Here is a 24,494-nt window from a genome sequence, read left to right as displayed (position 1 = left end):
ATAGGCAGGATATAGAAAAAAATCAAGATCAAATAAGTTAAAACTGCCTCAATATAGATTTATTTTAACGACATGTTTCGGGCATACCCATCATCAGGTGAAAAGAATTGTAACAAAGGATAACATATATATAAGTCACAAAATTACATAATAAAACAAATCAGCCAATCAAAGATGTTAACAAACAAAAGGCATAGTTATAAAGGCACGCCTCCAAAAGCTATGGTGTACAAAGCAGGAATGGTTGCTTATAAAGCAGGAAATTTAAAACAAAGACAAAAGCTTCAAGTGTAAATAATTGTTAATATGTGAATGTCTCTGGCAAAATTAATGTTTAAAGGATCTAAATTGTACATTTATACCGGTAGGGGCAAGAGTGCCAAGCTTTACAATTATTCTTTCTTCTATAATTCTACGAGATGTCTCAGAACCATTACATACTTTAACACCAGAAATAGTAATATCCGAAAGGGAATGCTCATTATTACAAAAATGGGTGGCTACAGGTAATCCGGGAGTCTTTAGTTTAATAGACCTTAAATGTTCTACAAACCTATCACCTAACCTGCGTTTAGTTTCACCAATATAAAGCATATTACATTTAGTACACGAAATACAATAAACTAGATTTCTAGTGGTGCACGTAATACGATATATATATATATAAATCATACTGTAAATTATTTATTTATTTATATATAATTTACACAGTGCTACGCAACATCATTGATTTATATATATATATATATATCCTCATCTTTATCGTTTCAAATTAATTAATTAAATTTCAGTATATCACCGGGCGGTTTAGAATTAATGTTCTTTGCCTGATTTGTTTATATATATAAAAGTATCTCTTCGGAGATCCCGCCTAGTGAATAAAAATACTGTAAGATGAGGGCGTATCAATTTGATCTCTGGTGCGCGTGCGTACAACTGAGGACTAGTGCTGTTCCGCCGTACCACGCCGAGAATGTTAAAGAGTCGCTATCCAATCGAGTTCGATTATATATATAAAAACACAATAGGCAAAGAACATTAATTCTAAACCGCCCGGTGATATACTGAAATTTAATTAATTAATTTGAAACGATAAAGATGAGGAAATCTGTGAGAATGAGAAAAAGTCGCCCCAACCGAGACTCGAACTCGAACCGCCTGCTTGATATGCAGATGTCCTAACCATTAGACATCTGGGGCTTTCATGGTATTGTTCGAACTCGATTGGATAACGACTCTTTAACATTCTCGGCGTGGTACGGCGGAACAGCACTAGTCCTCAGTTGTACGCACGCGCAACAGAGATCAAATGGATACGCCCTCATCTTTCAGTATTTTTATTCACGAGACGGGATCTCCGAAGAGATACTTTTATATATAAAAACACAATAGGCAAAGAACATTAATTCTAAACCGCCCGGTGATATACTGAAATTTAATTAATTAATTTGAAACGATAAAGATGAGGAAATCTGTGAGAATGAGAAAAAGTCGCCCCAACCGAGACTCGAACTCGGACCGCCTGCTTGATATGCAGATGTCCTAACCATTAGACCACTGGGGCTTTCATGGTATTGTTCGAACTCGATTGGATAACGACTCTTTTATATAATAACCAATGAAAGTTTCTTAAAAAATGTTAGCAGAAAATTTAAAAAGTACTTAAACAACATTGGTTTTCAGTTAAACTTCACATTCTATCTTTGAACCTCAGCAATTTAATCCGATAGTATAATTAACACTAATATAACCAGAATTTTTGTTTCATCAATACCACCATAGCAAACTTTAGCCTAGAACAATGTTTGTTCTTAAATAGTAAGTATACTGGCTGGTGATATACCTACAGTACTGTATTGCTGTTATTTTCGTGGTGGTTTAATTTTGCGATTGGGAACCTTACCAATGAAAATATCAACAATATGTAGAAAACAGTCACCAATTGAAATTGGAAAACCTGGAAACAATTTTACATGCGCTTATAATGTATTACTCCATTAGTCTGATTGGAGATGCTTCTGTCATGTCAGTTTTGCAGTGAAATTGTGTACAGTTTATATAGTATACATATTTCCATTTTATTAAAGGTAATATATTGTTTATGGCTTTAGTTGCTTCTATTCAATTTGCTGTGATTTTTCAATCTGTGCAACAAACCAGTGACAATTATTATAGAAAAAATAAATAGTGTAAAACAAAAGCTGTATCATTAATTTGCATTTCAAAACTGATCTTATAGCTGAAAGCGATAATTGATGACTAACAGTATTTTGGGGGAATTCCCAGAAAGACAATACATCTTCAAGCAGCCAATTACATACTGTTATTACACAAAAACAGGAAATCAGATCTTGAAACTAAAACTTTAATTCAATTACAGAAAAAAATGACTTTACACTAGCCATTATAAACACGGTTCTTACATTAAAATTTCAGCAAATTTGGATTCAGTATAATACATTTTTAAATTGGACATTCTGCTTCATGTAACTTTCTAGATAATTGTTAATAAACATGAGTCCCAAACAAAATTAGAATCTATTTTAATCAATCTGAGGTTAAAAACAAACTAAAGCCTGGTTGGTAGTAGAACCCAAGTATAAATGAAATTATAAGTTATTAATACTGTATTGGGTGTTTTTGAGAGATGCAGAGAAACACATTCTATTTATTGTTGTGAGCTATCTATATAAGACACCCAGCATTTGTGAGCTTATTGGGAGTGATAACCAGGACCACCTTCCACTGCCAATGCATACACCCTTTCCTCAAATGTATAAGTAGCAAGGCCTATAAAATGCTTTCAATTCAAGGCCTGTTGTTTGTTACATTTTTACAGTATATAATCCCAATGACCCCATTTATCCCCTGTAGACTAAAATCTGATATACTATTACCAGATGGTGTGCATGCCCAGTCACTTAAAGGGATAGTCAGTGTTGAATTGAATGTTATAGCTTTATTTATAGACTTGTATGAGCCTAGTACTGTGCATAATTGAATCAGCTGCAGTTTTGTTTAATATGCATGATTTTCCAAAATACTTTTTTGACTTTACATAAATATGCTGGTATTTCACAATGATGACAAATATGATAATATTAATATGGTAAATTGTATTGGTACTATATTATGATACAGAACTACAATAACCATCTCAAAGCACAGTGGACTATGGAGAGAGGCGTAGATTGATCCTTTTTAGTCTTTCTTCAGTGTGACTAGATGTTCAATAGTACACAGACAATAACTTTCATCTCTCCTCAAGGCCGGTTTATACTAGGCCTACAGAATATTAAACAAATCACAATTTAGTCTGTATTATTTTTTAACTACAGAAATCAAATAAATATGTTGAAATAAATTCCGGTCAATAGTGGCGTTCACATCGAACTATGGCTAGTTAATTTAACTAGATTATCTATATGATCTCGCCATAATTTGGATGTGAACGCTCAATTATGTCCGGATGATGGTTTTTTTCTGGACAATAATTGCTGCTTGGATTTAGAACTAAATCCAAGGATAGCCAGTTATTTTATGAGGGTAATCCAATTAACAACCCAGCAGGTGACCTTCAGTCTCATTTGCACCAATGAAATTAAAGAATTTTTTAACCCAATTGAAGAATTTTCATATTTTACATTTAAATTGCAAAGAATATGGTTATTCTTCATTGTGTACTACCGTAAAATGTCCTAAAAAATTTAATGAACTATGTCTGATGAGGAACAGAGGTCTAATAGATATAAGAGAAGATGGTAGGCCTACAATATTTACTATACTGAAAAGTATATAAAAAAAGTATACAAAATTTAACAAATGATTAATTGGTAATCAAGTTAAGTTAAAAGTAAACAACATACAGGATAAATAAAAGAAGAGATGATTTTATACATAAAATAGTATTTAAAATCTTCAATACCAGGTTTTTATGAAATTGAATTAACTAGACATAATTGTGCCAAAGAACGGGATTTGTCAAGGTTAGTCCAGTTAGTAGAAAATTGTTAAATCCACTTCTTCTAGACATCGTTCCATGTGAACCCCACTAATACCTGTTGAAAACATAACTGGGTGGCTCTGTTGCTGTTTTACAGCAAATAGCAGTTTTTTCAATGGAAGAGCTTGAGAATTTGTTTATTTAAAAGAATCGGCAATAGATCAGGAGGAAGGTATAAAGGCAATACAAGATTTAAATAGATCCTGGATGGATGTTATAACAACACACCCAGTTAACCTTTCATTAAAAAAAAAAATGTTTTTGCAGCTAAATACAGTAATAATAAATTGTAAACCAGAAATGTTTAATATTTGGTTAGTTGTTTGATTTCAGAGAATATGGAGGTTAATTCATTGAATGTAGAACATATGATATTTTAATACATTTTCCAAATTCCATAGAATTTACTAAAGTTACATGATTCATTCTGATACATGATCTTTTTCAAATAAGGATGTTGTTTCTCTGTTGATCTCCATATATAGTATTACAGGGTATTACCATAGAGAGGTATTATTAGATTAGATTGGCTAATAAATATGGCTGCAGCAATCAATAATTCAATGTTCTAGTCACACCCATTGAACAGTTACGCAATACTACAGTACGTCTGCATTGCAGCTTGATCATACATTATAAACAACAGAACGTATTCTATACGATCCTTGTATGCAAAAATGTGAAAGATATTATTCATTTCATTGCGATTAACAATAATAATTAATGTTTATAAAAACTTCACAATGCTTTAAGAATTTGTGTTCGGATTTATATCTTCTTACTGGAACAGACGTACAACGGCCTTTTTGCTTAGTCTCCGCTTATATTGGAATCACTATGCTTCTACCTAGTCGACAATAGTGTAAAATCTATGGGTAGTTTAGTATAGTATTATATACATGACGTCTGAAGAGGGCTCACTCTTATATATCTTGTAAATTTTGTGTAAAGGGCAATAACAGTAATTGTAAACAAGAAATATTTCTTACAAAAAACGCCGCTCAACATTTTAAAATTAATCATATTCTTTCTTTACATATATTTATGATTAATTATTAAAAAGATGTCCTTTAATCGCAAAAATACATACAAATCAAAGATAGTTTTTTAATTATGAATCACATGCCCATTTAAAAATGGTCCATTTTGAACTTTAATGCTTTTTGGGCTTTCCTGGAAAATCTTTTATAAATGTATTATTTGTAATGTCAGTACTTTATGTTATCACTTTGTCTGTATATTTTATGATGATTTTCCTAATAAATTCAAATCAAATCAATGTGCTGTGTGTGTGTGTGTGACCTCAAGGCATGCCACTGAATACCCTCTAGAGACAACGTAACTTCATGGCGGTACAACCGAGAAAATTATTCCACAGTCTGTTGATTCGTGTCAACTAATCAAAGGGAAAGAATCCAAAAACATTCAACCGTGAGCCCTCATAGACTCTCTTTTCCCAGACATTTCTTGGGTCCAGCAGCTGGGATTTATACATTGTAGCGGAGTTTACAAAGTCGCAAACTGCCTTAGATACTATAACTGCTGCTTGCTTTCAGCTTATAAATGAGTCATCCTCCTGGGACGTAGCGGGCTAAAGCAGCAGCGTGAAAAAAAGTAACACCGTGTATCTGGGAGAGTATGGGATGAAATCACCTGTGTGAGTAATAGGGTTTGGTCCCACCATGTCACATCAACAAACATCAATTCCATAATTACATAGTAACAGGTATGGCAAGTTGAGGTTAAAAATAGATCTGTCTAGTTGAGTTTAACCCATTTTAAAAACAAAGAAAAATGACATACAATGCATATAAATTCATACTAAAATTGTAAATTTCAGTTTACAACTGAGGTTGGGCAGTTATTTGTTGAAAGAGCTTACTTTTTAAATTTAAATATACAAATATTTATCTCATTTTTTTTACTGAATGGTCATTAATGTTAAATAAGTATTTTAACCCTATTATTTTCTTTTTCTACAAATATTTTTTTCTCAAGTTTCTCTTTCACTAAGAAGACACATTCTCAGAAGACTGGACAAGAAGATGCTACAATGAGATGATCAGTTTTTTTTAAATATTTTGAGAGATAACCAGATTGTCTGTACAGTCTCTCCACATATGGCTTCATATGGCACCTGTATTATGTTATTACGATACAGGCATCTTTGAATTTGCATACGTAACTGTACAATTTATAGATACAGTACCGAGAATTAGCTAGAGAGAGCAAAAGAAAAACCACTTACTCTTCGAGACTGATCTAACAGATCCATGTACTTCTGAATAGCATCTTCCTTCTGCTGAATACGTGCTTGTAAAGATTCCATCTGAGCCTGAGCAACCTTTAAGGCTTGTTTGTGTTGGCAAGCTTCGTCGATGTGCTGATATCGCACTCCTTCTGCCATCTGATCTTTAATAATCTCATCTCTCTCTGCCGAAGCTGGAAGCCGTAGACGAAGTTCATTGATTACTTTGTCTCTCGCAAGAAGATTGTCTTCAGTCCTGGCCAATTGTTTTTCAATACTGTTCAGATTCTGTAGAAAAATGAGATGTATTGGGTTAGCTTTAAACTTATTATTAAGCGCGTGAGACAACATTGTTTGTAATACTGGCTATATAAATATATTAAAATTAACAGTTGGGAAACATTTTTAGTATTTTTTGGTTGTGGTTGAACTTGGCCTAGAAAATCTAGAAACTAAGGTGTGTTTAACTACATGAAAACAGACAGACAGCCATATAAATATATACATAAAATAATATCTGTTATACTACATTTCAATATATACAAGTATTTGTATATGTACAAGAGATCAAGACTTCCTACACATTTTTTCTACAAATATTACACAAATCAAACCAAGAATTAAAAAAAAAAATCTCCTCCAATCAATCCCTTCCCACATTACCTACCACTCTCATCTTATACTAAAAATTACACTGCTATAATAATTTTTAAATACAGTACAGTATACAGTAATTATAATATTTGATATAGAGGGCAGTATACAATATTTTATTGTAAATGCTATTAAATATCTTAAATATAAACCATTTCAAATTGCATTGGTATACAGTAGTAGAACTTGTATTTTGTGGACATATTTGGGATTCAACATGTATCTTCTTAATGGGTGTGTCCCCTGAAAGGTGCACAAATATTGTCCCTTGTGTGTTTCACAGGAAAGTGTGTCCATTGGGTGTCCCTTCAATAAGAGTGTCCCTTGAATATAAGAGTCCCTTGAATAGCTTTCAATGTATAGAGTGTTAATTTTATGACTTACCTTCTGGAGTCCTTTATTTTCTGCTCGAGTATCCAAAATAGTTTTGACATGTTGTTTTATAGTTCTAAGTGCATGTTCAAGCTGGTTGGCTACTGGTAAGGTAGGATCAGGCATGGATCCTGTTGCCTCTTCAAACTACAGAAATAGAAATTGAAAATAGTTATTCATTCATTGTTTTTAATCATCTGTATTTTAATAGAGATAAAAAATATAGTTAATAATTTCTACATTATATTGATATTTTGTTTTATTTATGAATCTGTATGTAATTTGAAGATTGGTTGGTATATTGTATATTTTTTGTACTGAGGGTCTGTTTAAGTCAGCTGTATTGCTATAGTACATCTGTTAGAGATCCCAGTAAAACAAAGTTAAATAAATAAACAATTAAAATGGGAAAAACAAGTTGTTTTTTACTTCTCTGTATTTTGTAAATTGTTAATTCATGAACTTTGTGGGAAACACAAAATATCGTGGGAGGATTTGGAGGATTTACAAACTAACAGAAGATGATATTTACAGTTTTATTTGTCACATGAAACATGCACAATATTCAAATATGAATAAAATGTAGAAAGTATTACCTATATGTTTTATCTGTATTATATTACTGTATGAGGGAAATACAACCAAGAAGTCAAAGACATCACTGACAAAAACCACTTGGCGAGTCAGTATACAGATCTTACCAGTAGCACACAGACACTTAATTAGAGGCAACTTACTCTGAGAGCTGCATTAGCCATGGCTTTCTGTTGCTTTTCCAGACTATCAATAATCCTCTCCAGCTCAACTTCTCTTTGCTCCCAAAGCAGCTGCTTTTCTTCAGCTTCCCTCTGAATGCGGACAATGTCTTCTTCAAGGTTTGCAACTGTTCTTTCATGCGTTGTATTAAGTCCTTCATTATACTTCAACTGCAGGAATAAAATAATACTTATGAAACAAAATTGCAAACACCTCACAAAAAATTCACACATTTTTTAAATCCTAATCTCTATGACAAATATTGACCAATAATCAACACTGTGAAATTGTACTGTGGTAAAAGACAAATCAATTGTATTCAGATTAGGCCCACCACAGTGGCTACCATGATCAGCACACTGCAATAGATCCCCTACACTTTTCTAATTATTAATTAGTGCCAAGTGTTTAAAATAACTTTGAATTTAAAACTAAGATTATTTAACAATGACGTTTACTCCTAAATGGAAGAAGTCCTTCAGAATGCGTTGTATGTACACAAGGCAAAAGCTTTATCTAAGGATACAAGCAATGTGGCACATACAGGTCTCTCATGCCACTCGCATGCTAAACAGATTTCCCCTACCATTATACTATAGTTTTAAGTTGAATCACATCCCCTTAGACCAATTTTGTGAAATAAAATGGCTTCTAATCTTTCTTTAGTCATTTGTACCACTGATTCTGATTCATATTCCCTCATTTGTTAAAACAAATGATACAGTGATGAAATACCAATGAATATCAAAACCCTCTTACCTGTTCTTTAAGACGATTAATCTGGCGCGAGTTCTTAAGATCCTGAAGTCTCATCTGCTGGATCTTCGTATGCCATTCTGCAACCTTACCAGCACCTTTGCCATCCATAAGGGTTGCCATCAATTCTTGCAAACCTTTGTTGCCAACCTCTAACTGAGCAACTTTTTCTTCAACCTTCTCTTTCTCAAAGGCAATCTGATGTGAAAAGTGGTGATATTCAATAGCATAGTAATAGTGGCACTGTACTGCCTGCTTGCACATACTAGGATTCTGCGTATATTTCATATATAGGCACAGTAAAAAAAAGGAATGTGATAAAAAGCCTTACCATTTTCAATTCTTGGTCCATACGTTCTTTGTCTTGCCTCATTTGTATCATTGCTTTAGAGAATTTATCTTGCTCACTAAGAGGAATCGCGCCACTAAACTGCCGACGAAGCTCCTACAATAAAAAAGTAACTAATTGACAAATAATAGAGAAGTTTACACAGCTCATTTTATATCACATCAGCAATTCCAGAGCCACTGCCTTTACGACAGAATTGCACAAATACATTACAAGAAGTTGAGCCTTGATATTAAGTTTCATTGAAAAATGCTTTTAGTTTATGATCATTCACAAATATTTGTATGTTATCAATAACATAAAAAAATCTTGTGCAGTAATTTGTTTAATTAGGCATGCATACTTCTAGGACTGTTACGAGTTCTTATCTTGGCAAGGCAAGCTCAGTGTCCTGTTGTTGGATTTCCTTGCTCAAACCTACCTGAATGGTCCTTTTAAGATGTTTAGACTTATTTCTAGCATCCACTTTGGTATGATACAGGGATTGTTCTTTCTCATCTAGTTGTTGTTCAAGTCGCAGCAGGTGAGCTTCCATCTTTCTGATCTTGGAAACTGATGACTCTAGCTTACGTACAGCAGTACCCTCACTCACTTGAAGGGCTACTATATGATGGTGCAGTTTACCTTGAACAATAGAAATCATAACATAGATTTTTAAAACAGCCAAACATTGAGGGGAGGTTATATTATAACACACTGCACCTAAGTAGATTCTTGTCATTTGATTGGAGAATTGTGGGTCACATGATATATTTAATGACTACTCTATGTGTTCATAGAATTTTGTTACATTCTAGTTGAATTTCATTATATGCAGCATATTCATTCTTACACAAGACCAACCATGGCGCTGTTCGAAAAAATAAACCTTTAGTAGTATCATGTCATCTCTAATTGTTCTAATCCACCTTCAAAATTAGGCCTTGACTTGCTTCTCAAAAACTAAATGTTGTGCAATGGTACAAATAATTTAATTCATTCTAAGATGAAATGTTTTTATTTTCACCTCATGAAATTATTTGTAGCATGGCTTCCTTTACACAATAGATATCAATATACTTACCGATGATAGCTTTTTCATCGCTCTGGGTTTGTATGTCCAATAGTTGTTGTCGTAGTGACATCACTTCCTTTTCCCTAGATATCTGTTGCGCTTCCAGTGCTTTGGACTGGAATGAAGCTACCTCTGCCATTTCCTACAGAATTAACATACAACAGTGACTATTTTTATACTTTATATAAACCAGACTAAAATACCTTATTACCATACTTAAAAAAACAGATTGTATATACACCAGCACCTTTCAATTCGTGACATCTGATTGGTTAATGGCCGGTCTATAGTTATTGCCATGCCCTAGAACTATAGACTTGCTAAACTGCGCATTTCTGTCACAGCGACGTGACGATTGCATGTAGCTAGCCCTAGCCTACGATGTATTGACTTAGAGGATTTAGTGAATTAAAATATGAAGAAACAAATAAAGTATGCTTTGGGAATATTTATTGCATATTGTTGATGTTTGCATCTTCGCAGCGAAACTGTGCCACTACTGTAGCCAGGCCTACTCCAACCAAGTCCATGTTAAATAAATATTTACTGCCTTTCATCGGGGCATAGTAAACAAGAAATATTTCAATTCGACTTTTTGACTAACAATTTTAATCATTGTTCTTTCTTCAGATATAGGAAATGGTTTATTATATCAATTATTTTTGATCACTCAATCAGTACTAAATATTTTGTTTAAATATCTGACCTACTGTACAGAGCAAAAATACAATCATAAACTAAACTACAGTATATAGTCCGGTGGCAGGAGGGGGGGATATCACCACCCGAAAGGGGACAAATTGCCATCCAACTTTTCTAGACCAGAATTTTCCGTAGATTACGAATATGGAAGGTAATCGATCAGGATAGGAAGCGTTTTCGAGATATGATCACTCAATCAGTACTAAATATTTTGTTTAAATATCTGACCTACTGTACAGAGCAAAAATACAATCATAAACTAAACTACAGTATATAGTCCGGTGGCAGGAGGGGGGGATATCACCACCCGAAAGGGGACAAATTGCCATCCAACTTTTCTAGACCAGAATTTTCCGTAGATTACGAATATGGAAGGTAATCGATCAGGATAGGAAGCGTTTTCGAGATATAAAGGGTCAAAGTTCAAAATTGACCAATATAAAAACATGCTATATCTCTGGTAATTCTGGACGTAGTGAGATAATTTTGGTGTCAAATTTTTCACATTGTATATGTTTATATTAGCTCTAACAGAACTTTCTTTGGAAAATTGACCGGAAACCCCATTGTTAGCAATTTTGACCTTTGACCTCTTTTTGCTATATCTAAGTAACGGCAGGTCGGAGAGAATTAAAAATAGGAGCAAATTGTTCCCAAGATATACATTTATATTCAGTATAACAGATGATATTGCTTGAAAATGACCGGAAGTGTAGTTATTAACCTTTGACATAATTGAATAAGGTTATAAAAACATAAATTAATAAATATTTGTCGTAAGGAGCCAATTTTGGTGTTAAATTGTTCACAATATATATATTTATACTTGCCATAATGCAACATTTTTTTCAAAAAGTGACTGAAACACCTATTTTTCTGTAATTTTAACCTTTGACCTGTTTTTCTCATCTAAATAACGATATGGCATAGAGATTTCTAACGGCAAATTGTTTATAATAGATATTTTTATTCAATCTAATAGATTATACTGTTTGAAAAATACAAGTGTGATTATTGCCTTGAAATCCTGTACATAAGAGCCTATCAGGGCGGATTTAATTCAAAGAGGTGTGGAAGGGGAATAATACTATTACTATACAGTACAATGTCTTTCTTTTGAGCAATTTCAATCAGGTATCCATGTATCTCCAATAAACGGAATGTACGGCTCATAGAGAATTCAGAAGTTACCCTTGGTTCATTTTGGCAAATCCATATGGGTTCCTTTTAAAAGGATTGAGGGTGCACAGACAGGCTTTTCCCATGGCTTAATATTGGAACCTACAGTTTTAGTTACCCGATATATTTCTAACACAGTAACTTATGTAGCCAAATGCATTGATCCGATACAGGAGCCAAATGTAGAACTGAACATACAATAGAGAACCACAGAAGGCTCTAAATAGATGACCTGCTGTTGTTTCATTTTAGGCAAAATCTAAATCAGTTCCTTAAGGATTGAGAGTGCACAGGCAGCTTTATTCCATGTGCCTGTCTATATAAACCCACATTGTCACCCCTTATAATATTTCCATTATGAGGCTTAATGTCCATGGATGACCAGCCCTTGGGTTAATTTGGGCAAATCCATAAGTGTTCGTTAAGGATCGAGAGTGCAAGGCAGCTTTATTCCATGGACCCCGCCTGTCTATTATGAACCCACATTGTCACCCATTATATGTCCATTATGGGGCTTAATGTCCATCCATGGAGGATCGGCCCTTGGGTTAATTTGTGCAAATCCATAAGTGTTCCTTAAGGATCGAGAGTGCACAGGCAGCTTTATTCCATGGTTCTGCCTGTCTATATAAACCCACAGTGTCACCCATTATATTTCCATTATGGGGCTTAATGTCCATGGAGGACCGGCCCTTGGGTTAATTTGGGCAAATCCATAAATTTTTCTTAAGGATCGAGAGTGCACAGGCAGCTTAATTCATGGGCCGCGCCTGTCTATATGAACTCACAGTGTCACCCCTTATTTATATTTCCATTATGGGGCTTAATGTCCATCCATGGAGAACGACCGGCCCTTGGGTTCATTTGGGCAAATCCATAAATGTTATTTAAAGATTGAGGGTGCACATTTAGTTTTATTCCATAGTTCATCTATGAATTATTTACCCCATACTAAATTCTAATACAGGGCCTTATGTAGCACACCACATAGAGATCCCAAAAGGGTCCTTAGAGGGTTCATTCGGGCAAATCCATATAGGTTATTTTAGAATCCTTTGTATACAGGAAACTCTTTCCTGTATGGGCCAAACTATATAAAAATTGTGGTCTGTCTGTGTAGTGAGTTGTGGATTGAGTTTGGCCACCTGGATTTGGCTATGCTATTCTCTGGTTCTGATGAATAGTAGTTTATTTTCCAAAAACGAATATCGTAGCCCTAATAAATGCAACTGTATAGTGGCAAATCATTGAAGGTCAGCGCAACATTTTAACATCATAACATTTCAATCGTCATAATGTTAATTTTATTATTTATTTTACAGTATTATTATATTAATACATTTAAAATAATGCGCACTAGAAAAAATATAAAAATACCATAACTTCACTGATCAAATAACGTGATTACATTTATGAACATCGATCTCATAGTTTGAATAACTTTGCATTATTTAGTATATCATTTATTCAAATGTTGACCTTTGACCCATGTCAACTTGTGTAATGATAAATGTGCTCTTTTGATTGTGTATGATTGATAGATGTCTTAACAGAATGATAAAACCTAACATTTTGTCCTAAATGTTAGTTTTTATTTGGTTTTAAATGCAAATTGGTTGATTGGTCAATATTGACATTTGACCTTTAATTGCAAAGTATTTGTTTTATAAGGCGACTGAATAACACCATACAATACATATAACCATACAAATGTATTAAAAGACCAAATTGAACTTTAATAAATTGGTTATAACTAGATGGTACGCTCGCTTCGCTCGCGTACCATCTAGGTCGTGCCCACAGATGGTTCTCGAATACATAATAATTTTAGCGTTAAAAAACTGGCGATTTCAAATGTACGTACCGCAGGACAAATACATGTCGTTTACAGGAACGAATAAATAGACAATGTGATTTATGTACTCAACTAAAATTAGCACCCTGGGAATTACTTCCGAAAGAGAAACTTGTCACAAAATGAGACCAATTGTTTAAGTCAAATTTAAACAAACTTAATTTGTGTTTTGTATGTAACATTAGGGTTGAGGGATGGGGGAAGAGGATGGGTGCAAAGAGGAACAATTTTTAAATATATTCTTTATCTATTTAATAACGAAATATTAATTGTTTTCATGTTTTACAAATAATATACCACTAAACACAGTAAAACATTGCGATGTAATACTTTGTTGAAACTATCACCGTCATAGTCGATTGAAATAGTACAGTACATGTAACGATACATCACTACGACGTGTATATGTTTATATAATGTAAAACAATTTGTGAAAACCACCTCTATTCGGGGAAAATCATAAATTCGATTTAATCTTCAATAAATATTAAATTATCTAACTCTACTTAATAAGTAGGCCTAATGGTTTTCAATTGTTTCTTAGAGCCAATTCATACTTAAGTTGGTTCCTACCCTACCCACCAAAGTTGTTCTGCGTTTAGGGCATGTGATGTACCGATCCTCTACTGGTTTTACAACGCTACTCATGCCAGTGAGAGAAGGGTGATGATGTGGGTGGTTTAATTGCAATAATAAAGATTTGTACATAATATACGACGAGTGAAAACTCTAGCTCATTATCCGTTTAAAACAAAATGTATATCCAACCACTGCAGCACAGATTGAAAAAAAAATGGATCGAATTTCTGTTTGAGTATACAGTACTTGCCTTTACGACGCCTGAGGGAATAGACACTTGAGGAACAGAGATTGGAATGTTCCATTCATCGCAAATCAATACATTTGTATAAACGTATATTAAATCTATCAAAATAGTATTTTTTTAAGAAAATCGGCCTGTCTTCAACATTATGATGCTGTACTCGAGCTGTTCAACCGGTTTTCAGCCATTAAAAACAATTATCGTAGGAGGAGATAGGAAAATGAGAAGCATCCTCGTATTATTGTCTGTGGGTATTTTTCAAAACGGACATCCATTAGACAGTGTATACCACGATCGAAAAACACCCCTATTTGGGGCACATCGTTGAACCTAAATTCGTTTTAATCGTCAATAACTAATTATCGAACTCAATTTAATTAGTAAACAGGGTTACATCAAGTGGTTAAAATCAGTACCGAAAGTACGAACCAACTTTACATACCATCGAGTAAACATTCTAGAAATAACGCGCGATTTACCGAATTTTGCCCTTGCGTAAATTTATATATAGATACATATGTATATAATACATTGTTATAATTGGTCAATTTTGAACTTTGACCCCTTATCTCTTCCTATTCGCTTCCTATCCTGATCGAAGTCTGATTTGATTAAATACAGTATTATAATGAAATAACATAACTTTACTAATCCAATAATTTGATTACTTGTAAAACCATCAATAACAACTTTGCATTTATTTGTTAACTAATACGCGTATTAAAATGTTGACCTTTGACCTTATGTCAACTGATGAAATTGACCTTATGTCAACTGATGAAATGATGTATTCGCTCTTTTACATTGCGTATGATTGATTAACAGGATGAGAAAACATCCGATTTTTATTAAATATTAGTTTTTATTTGGTTTTATAGGTACGTTCTATGATTGGTCAATATTGACATTTGACCCTTAATCACAAAGGATTTTTTTTTCATAAGATGATTGAATAGATACCTATAATCATAAAAATGTAATAAAAGACCAAATTGTGCTTCAATAAATTTGTTATAATACATATTATACACATTATAGTCAATTTTGAACTTTGACCCCTTATATCTCGAAAACGCTTCCTATCCTGATCGATTACCTTCCATATTCGTAATCTACGGAAAATTCTGGTCTAGAAAAGTTGGATGGCAATTTGTCCCCTTTCGGGTGGTGATTCCCCCCTCCTGCCACCGGACTAATATGTATGGACCTATCTAATTTATATTGGTTGGTAGGAGCATTAATTACTCCCTAATTTGACCAGGCCCACATGTATATAGGCATACTACCTAGCTAGGGATAACGATGCAACATTAACAGTTAATAGCATACATTGCCTGTTGATATTTTATAAAATATTTATTAAAATAAAGAATGAATTATAAAAGTCTGTAAACATCGCCGAAAATAATTTTAGCAATTTTCCAACAGTATAGGCTAGTCAATCTAGCATTTTGAGTGAAACAAATTGCAAACAGAGATTTTTTTTTTTTAAATGGTTACATATAATAAGGTGATTATTTTTTGAGCATCACACCTCTGACACTCATCCCGAAGGTATGCAAATTAGCTTAAATATGCAAATTAGGGTGAAATTACAGGGTTACCATATCTTAAAAACTACTAATCGTAGAGAGTTCATTTTTGCACAGTCTGGTTCAGAATATATATATTTATATTTGCTCTAATGAGACATTTTACATAAAAATGTCCGGAAGTACCAAATTTTGACCCTTGACCCCATTTCTCAATATTTACATAAATATGTGATTAAAATGTCTGTAGAGACTTTATTTTGGACTCAATGACTTGGATATTGTTTTTCAATACCCACCATAGAACTGTATTATAATTCCTAAAATCACAACTTCGTCATGCACCTCGAAAGTATGCAAATTAGTAGTACAAGTAATATTAAATATGCAAATTAGGGAGTGAAATTACAGCGTTGCCATATCTCGAAAACCGCCAATGCTAGAGTGTTGATTTTTTCACTAAAATATTTAAAATGTATATATTTATATTTGCTGTAATGAGACATTTTACAAAAAAATGCCCGGAACTATGACATTTGACCCTCGACCCCATTTCTCAATATTGCATATAATGAAAACTAAAATGTCTTTAGAGACTTTGTTTTGCCCTCAAATGACTCGGATACAGGTTTCTAATAGCCAACATAGGAATGTTTAGTAAATCTCAAAATCACACCTGTATCACTCACCTTCAAAGTATGCAAATTATTAGTACAAGTTACATGAAATATGCAAATTAGGGGGTGAAATTACAGGTTCCTATATGTATCGAAAACCGCTAAGGTAGAGAGTTGATTTTTTCAAAAACTTGTTCAGAATGTACATATTTATATTTGCTCTAATGAAACATTTTACGAAAAAATGACCGGAAATACAACAATTGACCCTTGACCCTATTTATCAATGTTTGCATAAATAATGCGACTAAAATGTCTGTAGATAATTTTTTTGGACTCAAATGACTCGGATACAGTTTTCCTATTGTCAGCATAGGACCGCTTTGTAATTCCCAAAATCACATCTTTGTCACATACCTTGAAAGTATGCAAATTATTAGTACAAGTTACATGAAATATGCAAATTAGGGGTGAAATTTCAGTCTTCCCATATCTCGAAAACCATTAATGCTAGAGAGTTGATTTGAATTCAGAGTTGATTCAGAATGTACATATTATTATTTAGATTCGCTGTAATGAAACATTTTACGCAAAAATTGTCATGATTGAATTATGACATTTGACCCTTGACCCTATTTCTCAATATTTTCATATAATTCAACTAAAATATCTGTACAGACTGTTTTGGCCTCAAATGACTCAGATACAGGTTTTCTATAGCCAGCATAGAACTGTTAGTAATTCTCAAAATCACACCTTTGTTACTTCCCTAGAAAATATGCAAATTAGTAGTACAAGAGGTGAAAGTTGCCATATCTCTATCGGTCATTAGCGTTTTTTGAGATACATAAGGCTGTAATTTGCATATTTCATATAACTTGTACTAATAATTTGCATACTTTCGAGTTGCTTGACTTTTTGGAATTACTAAACGATCCTATACTGGCTATATAAAACCTGTATCCAAGTCATTTGAGGCCAAAACAAAGTCTGTACATACATTTTAGTTACATTATATGCAAATATTGAGAAATAGGTTCGAGGGTCAAATGTCATACTTTCGATAATTTTTTTTTCAATAATGACCCAGATACAGGTTTTCTATAGCCAGCATAGAACTGTTTAGTAATTCTCAAAATCACACCTCTGGTACTTCGCTTGAAAGTATGCAAATCAGTAGTACTAGAAAGTTGCCATATCTCTCTCTCTCTCTCTCGGTCATTAGCGTTTTCGAGATACATAAGGCAATTCACTGTAATTTGCATATTTCATATAGCTTGTACTACTAATTTGCATCCTTTCGAGGTGCTTGACTTATACTGGCTATATAAAACCTGTATCCGAGTCATTTGAGGCTAAAACAATGTCTGTACATACATTTTAGTTGCATTATGCAAATATTGAGAAATAATAATAATAATATCCTGGATTTATATAGCGCCTAATGTTGTGAAACCTCTAAGCGCTGTACATAAACTAATACGAAAAAAAGGAATTCCAACCATGCCAAAATGAAGGCGTGATTTTGGGAATTACAAAGCGGTCCTATGCTGACTATAGGAAACATGTATCCGAGTTATTTGAGTCCAAAACAAAGTCTCTACAGACATTTTAGTCGCATTATGTATGCAAACATTGATAAATGGGGTCGAGGGTCAATTGTTGTATTTCCGGTCATTTTTTCGTAAAATGTTTCATTAGAGTAAATATAAATATGTACATTCTTAACAAGTTATTGAAAAAATCAACTCTCTAGCCTTAGTGGTTTTCGATATATAGGAACCTTTAATTTCACCCTCTAATTTGCATATTTCATGTAACTTGTACTAATAATTTGCATACTTTGAAGGCGAGTGATACAGGTGTGATTTTGAGATCTACTAAACAGTCCTATGTTGGCTATTAGAAACCTGTATCGGAGTCATTTGAGGGCAAAACAAAGTCTCTACAGACATTTTAGTTTCATTTATATATGCAATATTGAGAAATGGGGTCGAGGGTCAAATGTCATACTTCCGGTCAATTTTTTGTAAAATGTTTCATTGGAGCAAATAGAAATATGTACATTTTGAATACGGCTGTGAAAAAATCAGCTCTCTAGCATTAGTGGTTTTCGAGATATAGGAAAACTGTAATTTTTTCCCCTTATTTGCATATTTTATTTAAATTGTACTACTAATTTGCATACTTTTGAGGTGTGTGACAAAGGTGTGATTTTGGGAATTACAAAGTGATCCTATGCTGGTTATTAGGAACCTATGTCTGGGTCATTTGAGGGCAAAATAAAGTCTCTACAGACATTTTAGTCACATTGTATATGCAAACATTGGGAAATGGGGTCGAAGGTCAAATGTTGTAGTTCCGGTCATTTTTTCGTAAAATGTTTCATTAGAGTAAATATAAATATATACATTTTGAATAGATCAGTGAAAATATCAACTCTCTCGGACTAGTAGTTTTTGAGATATGGTAACCCTGTAATTTCACCCTAATTTGCATATTTAAGCTAATTTGCATATCATCGGGATGAGTGACAGAGGTGTGATGCTCAAATTTTGATCTCCTCATCATATATGACCATATAAAAAAGAAAAATCTCTGTTTGCAATTTGTTTCACTTTGGGCTGTTTTTTTTGCTAGATTGACTAGCCTAGTAGGCAATTGTATGAACTTAAAAAATTATGGTTTTTAGTAATATATTTTGTATATTAACATTGTAAAATACAATCAAATACGATATTACATGTTTATTAAATAAAAGTCTTTATTTAACCTAAAATTCAAAGAATTTCAATACATTATTTTCCTGTGTGTTGGACATGCAGTCCTCAGTACATCGTGACTTCATTTTCGTCAAGTCAACCAATCAAAGGGCGAGAATTCAAAATTATTCAACCGTGAGCATTTCCAGACGTTTTTTGGGTCCAGCAGCTTGGACCTATCAATTAGTCGAGTTTACAAAATATCGAAAATTTCAGCCTTATATAATAAGCTTGATACAGTTGAATGAGTAGTCCTCTAGGGATATAGCTGGATAAAGTTGTGGCACGAAAATATAACTTTGTCTTGGGATATAGTATAGTCTCCAGATCACCTTGGCTATATTTTTTTGCTGTGCCCCTCAGCCCAGTAAATGTTTGTATACTATCATATTCAACATAAATATAAATTCAAATACCAACCTTAAGTTTAGAGTTATCTGTCTGTAATTTTAAATGTAACTTCTCTAGTTCTGTGATGCGTTTTTTGTCGATATCGTTAATGGCTTTTGTAACAGCATTAGCTAGTTCATCTCTTAACTCACGTTCAGTTCGTTGTGACTCTAAATTCATCTTGGTTAGCTGTGAAAATATTATAAAATTGCCATTTTTTTGCTAGAGTCAGCGGCCTTGCCAATAACTAGTTGCTATCTAGTAGCAAGCCTAAGCAATGCATTGAAAATTGTATAGTCGGTTTACATAAAAGTTTGTACTGTATTATTTGTAAATATGGAGTAAACGATTGACTAGCTATTTGTTAACTTCTTTGGTTAATATGAATTGAGGAGAAGACTGTTAGAAGGAACATCAAATGACTGAAAAGAGATCATATTATTAGCCATAGTACTATATTAGCTATTAGCTACTAAGATACCTCAGCAAATTTTTGCTCCAGTTCCAAGTTTCTGTTCTCAAGTTCGTTGACCGTTTTCTTCAGCTGTTCTTGCATACGGGAAGCATGTTCTGCCCTCTGTCGCTCGTTGAGTTCTTTCATCTCTAGCATTGTCATCTTCTTTGATATTGACATGTAATGCGAGTCATTTACACCGTGACTGCCCTTCACTATGATAAGCAATAGAACAATACAATAGAATGTATTTGTTACATTATTTAACCTCTATCTTCTTGAAATGCTAGTTGCGTGTCTCACCTATACTTGCTACTATGTGTATAAATACCGTATATATAAAAACAACTAATTCTGTTTATTTAGATAATATTCTAACAAAAAATAGAAAGATTGGGTGTGGATGAAAAGGCTAGAATGCAAGATGCATACTTTCATATAGCGATATACTGTAATGGTTATATTTTTAACTTAACTGAATGAAATTAAATAATAAAAAAACATTCATTGTTTGTTTTATAATAATGGTCCAAACTATTTGAGAAGGAAGCGCTCCAGTAACAATTATAGATTCACACACTACAGGTTTATCAAACGTATCAGTCAGCGATAGCTTAGCCTTGTGTTGCGCAAACATTTGCGCACTTGCACATAACAGCATTGCATTCTCAATGATGTAATTAAGAGTTCAATAGAATATTTATTGAATATCATGTAACCCAAAATCCTCGAATCAAATGACAGGTGTTTTATAAATTGCATAATGGTAATGGATACCTTTCAAATGAGAACATAATACAGTACATTGTGGAAGTGTTTTGACAGTATTTTTATACCTCCTATTTTGGAAAGTTCTTCCATAGCTTGTTCTAATGTATGCAGTTTTTCTTTTTCTTGTGTCAGTTCTCGCTTTAATTCTTCAGATTCTTTCTGCATCTTGGTATTTTCCATCTATAAATGAAAATAAAATTAGTACAGAAAATGACCACATAAATCACTTTTCATTATCAACAAAAATATCTGCAATTGTGCAAGATTTTAGTAAATGGAAGACGAAACAACGGTGAAAAATATACAACAGGATAAAAAGTGATGATAACTAGGAGTGAATACATTACTAAAAAAGACATTAGGCAACTGGGGCTTACTCGAATTGTTGGAACAAATAGTAATTATTTTCTCATTTCCTATATGCTAGTTATTTGAAAAAATAAGTTATGATTGTGAAAAAATGGTCTAATCTCCAAATGGTCAATATGAGCATTTTTAATGACTAATCTCCAAATGGTCAATATGAGCATTTTTAATGACTAACCTCCAAATGGTCAATATGAGCATTTTTAATGACTAATCTCCAAATGGTCAATATGAGCTATTATATTGACTAAACCCCAAATGGTCAATATGAGCATTTTTAACGACTAATCTCCAAATGGTCAATATGAGCATTTTTAATAACTAATCTCCAAATGGTCAACATGAGCATTTTAATGACTAATCTACAAATGGTCAATATGAGCATTTTTAATGACTAATCTACAAATGGTCAATATGAACATTTTTAATGACTAATCTCCAAATGGTCAATATGAGCATTTTTAATGACAATCTACAAATGGTCAATATGAGCATTTTTAGTGACAAACCCCTAAATGGTCAATACAAGCAGTTCTAAAAAAAAAATGACTAACCTCCAAATGGTCAATATGAGCATTTCTAGTGACCAGTTTATTGTCCATTTCAAGAACCTCTCTATACTTGGTAGTTAGGTCATTGAACTTCCTCATCAGATGATCAAGTTCATTCGCAGGGACACTGTCATCCAGCGCCCGCTGCAACGCTGCAATCTTGAATTGCGATGATTCCTTAAAAACAAATACAAGCGATAAAAAAAAACAATTTGAGAATTTATTTTTCGATCATGGAAATACAGTACATACATTTTGTCAATTGTAGAAATCAAAATAACACTTAACATTTACAATTTTGAAATTTACCTTGTGTCTTTGAAGATAGCCTAGCCTTTCTGTTACAGCCGTCTCCATCTGCACCATTTCATTGTGTGATCGATTGCTCTCCTATTTTTTGTTGTTGTAAAAACACATACCAATAAGTTGTTTATTCTTATTTTAATTATAAAGTGAATAAAAAGTAGACTAAAGGCTGTCTTAACATGCAAACAAATATGTGCAGTGGTAACAACATTATGCTATTTAATACAATAACTTTACAAAGATTTTTTCTTAACGATTCACGTTTTTTTCATTTCATTTTATCTTTCTTTTATAGTCTCTCCTCTCGAATTTGTGCTACATTTGTCCAGTTAAAGTCTCATATGCAATACAGAAAATATAATGAAGAAACTGTTCCAGAAAATTAGAATATGTGCTACCTGTTAAGTTTAATCGACTTGACAAACTTTCTATTCTATATAAAAATTACTGTACACATACATCAAAATAAACACAGAATAAATTCTAAACCAGCCAGTGATACTGTACATATATTTTGCTTACACAATACAGGCAGATATAGTGTGAACATCAAATTACCTTTCTAAGTGTGGCCTCGACTTCTTGGTAGGCAGTGTAACGTCTTGTAAGAGCCTGTTCATTGACCCGTAGCACAGTCATCTTACGACTCATGTCTGCAAGCCGCCTTTGCTGTTCGCTGCCATCTTGTTTGAGGGTGTCCAGCAATCTCTGAAAAGAAAACCATTCAAGTATAAACTTTGAAAAAAGTGAAAGACAGACAAATAAATTGTTTGAGACCCCCTGTCTACCGCACAAACAACCAACTTCTTTTTAATCCAGGGAAATTCAATTTGAAATTTAATAGGTGATTATAACTTGTTTAATCTGTTGGTATTTTGTACTTTTTAAACATTTTAACATAATATTCAACATTCATTCTGCGTACTGTAATGGAAACTTTTCTTGCACAATTCAGAAACCAGATTTATTGTTACAGATCCCCCAACTTGGGAAAATGCAATATCAAGAAGTTTTATGAAACTTGAGATGGCACTATAATATTTGGAATAAATGGATATTTTGAAATCCTGAATGAGTATCAAGGATTTCTTTTTATGTAAGCTATTTTTAAATTCTTATATGTATGATTTGATCTTCAGATGACTTGCTTGGAATTGTTTCTTGAGACAACCATATAAAAACCACAACATATAAAAGGTTTAAGCTGTTTTCACACACACAATCTAATGGTTAGAATACACAGATAGAAAAGTCCAAGGACACAGCATGCATTATTAAGCTTTGTTCCAGATCTGGTTTGTTTCATGCGAAAACAAAATAATGGAATGTACTGGAGCTGGGATGAAATAAGGAAACAAAGATCAATTGGGGAACAAATAAAGTTTTCGATCTGTTAAACAATCCACTAGTATGAACCAGTTCTGAATGAATTCTCACTTCCCTCTCATTAGTTCTAAATTGAACGTTGAAAACAATTATTGACAGCCTACAATCCTTACATTGTATTCTCGTATTCGTACAGAATCCTCACTCTGTTGGTCCTGCCATTTCTTTTTTTCTGTTCCCCATTTCTCCCTTTCTTCTTCCCACTGCTTCTTTTCTTTTTCATATTCACTGTATACCAGACCCTGCTGATGACGCATTACTGCAAATTTCCGTTTGTATACTTCCATGGAGCCTTCAAACTTTTCAAGTAGTTCCTCCTTATTGCTAAGTTCCTATAAGTTAAATAACAATGATTTACGTTGGTTTTGTTTAATTCACAAATAAAATTCTAAACTATACTTTATAATAAGAAAGAGAAATGTGAAAATTGACATAATAATCATAAATTTACAGTAGTTCTTTTACCAAACAGGTTAACTATGACAGTTTAACTCTAGACAATTAAATCACTTGTATTCAATTCAATTGATATTTTAACTTTACTGTTGTCTATTCAGGCTTATCACATTAGAATAGTTATTTAATATGATCATAATTACATTAATTGT

General features: G+C 33.1%; 1 protein-coding gene across 1 annotated transcript in view; it reads right to left on the bottom strand.

Annotated features, from left to right (window-relative positions):
• The window catches only part of LOC140040808 (centrosomal protein of 290 kDa-like), a 103,932-nt gene that overhangs the window by 55,972 nt on the left and 23,466 nt on the right, over nucleotides 1–24,494 (bottom strand). The window contains exons 19-32 of the mRNA XM_072087025.1: nucleotides 24,000–24,218; nucleotides 23,059–23,208; nucleotides 22,504–22,584; nucleotides 22,198–22,371; nucleotides 21,343–21,457; nucleotides 20,534–20,721; nucleotides 20,083–20,241; nucleotides 10,202–10,334; nucleotides 9,560–9,762; nucleotides 9,121–9,234; nucleotides 8,793–8,987; nucleotides 8,015–8,203; nucleotides 7,290–7,424; nucleotides 6,252–6,539 (exon numbers count right to left, since the gene is read on the bottom strand). Of these exons, the coding sequence (XP_071943126.1) occupies nucleotides 6,252–6,539; nucleotides 7,290–7,424; nucleotides 8,015–8,203; nucleotides 8,793–8,987; nucleotides 9,121–9,234; nucleotides 9,560–9,762; nucleotides 10,202–10,334; nucleotides 20,083–20,241; nucleotides 20,534–20,721; nucleotides 21,343–21,457; nucleotides 22,198–22,371; nucleotides 22,504–22,584; nucleotides 23,059–23,208; nucleotides 24,000–24,218 (2,343 nt within the window). The remainder of the gene's footprint in view (nucleotides 1–6,251; nucleotides 6,540–7,289; nucleotides 7,425–8,014; nucleotides 8,204–8,792; nucleotides 8,988–9,120; nucleotides 9,235–9,559; nucleotides 9,763–10,201; nucleotides 10,335–20,082; nucleotides 20,242–20,533; nucleotides 20,722–21,342; nucleotides 21,458–22,197; nucleotides 22,372–22,503; nucleotides 22,585–23,058; nucleotides 23,209–23,999; nucleotides 24,219–24,494) is intronic.

Source organism: Antedon mediterranea, chromosome 2, assembly GCF_964355755.1.
Source record: "Antedon mediterranea chromosome 2, ecAntMedi1.1, whole genome shotgun sequence".
NCBI classification, from domain to species: Eukaryota; Metazoa; Echinodermata; class Crinoidea; order Comatulida; family Antedonidae; genus Antedon; species Antedon mediterranea.
This window is presented reverse-complemented; position numbering and strand designations above follow the sequence as displayed.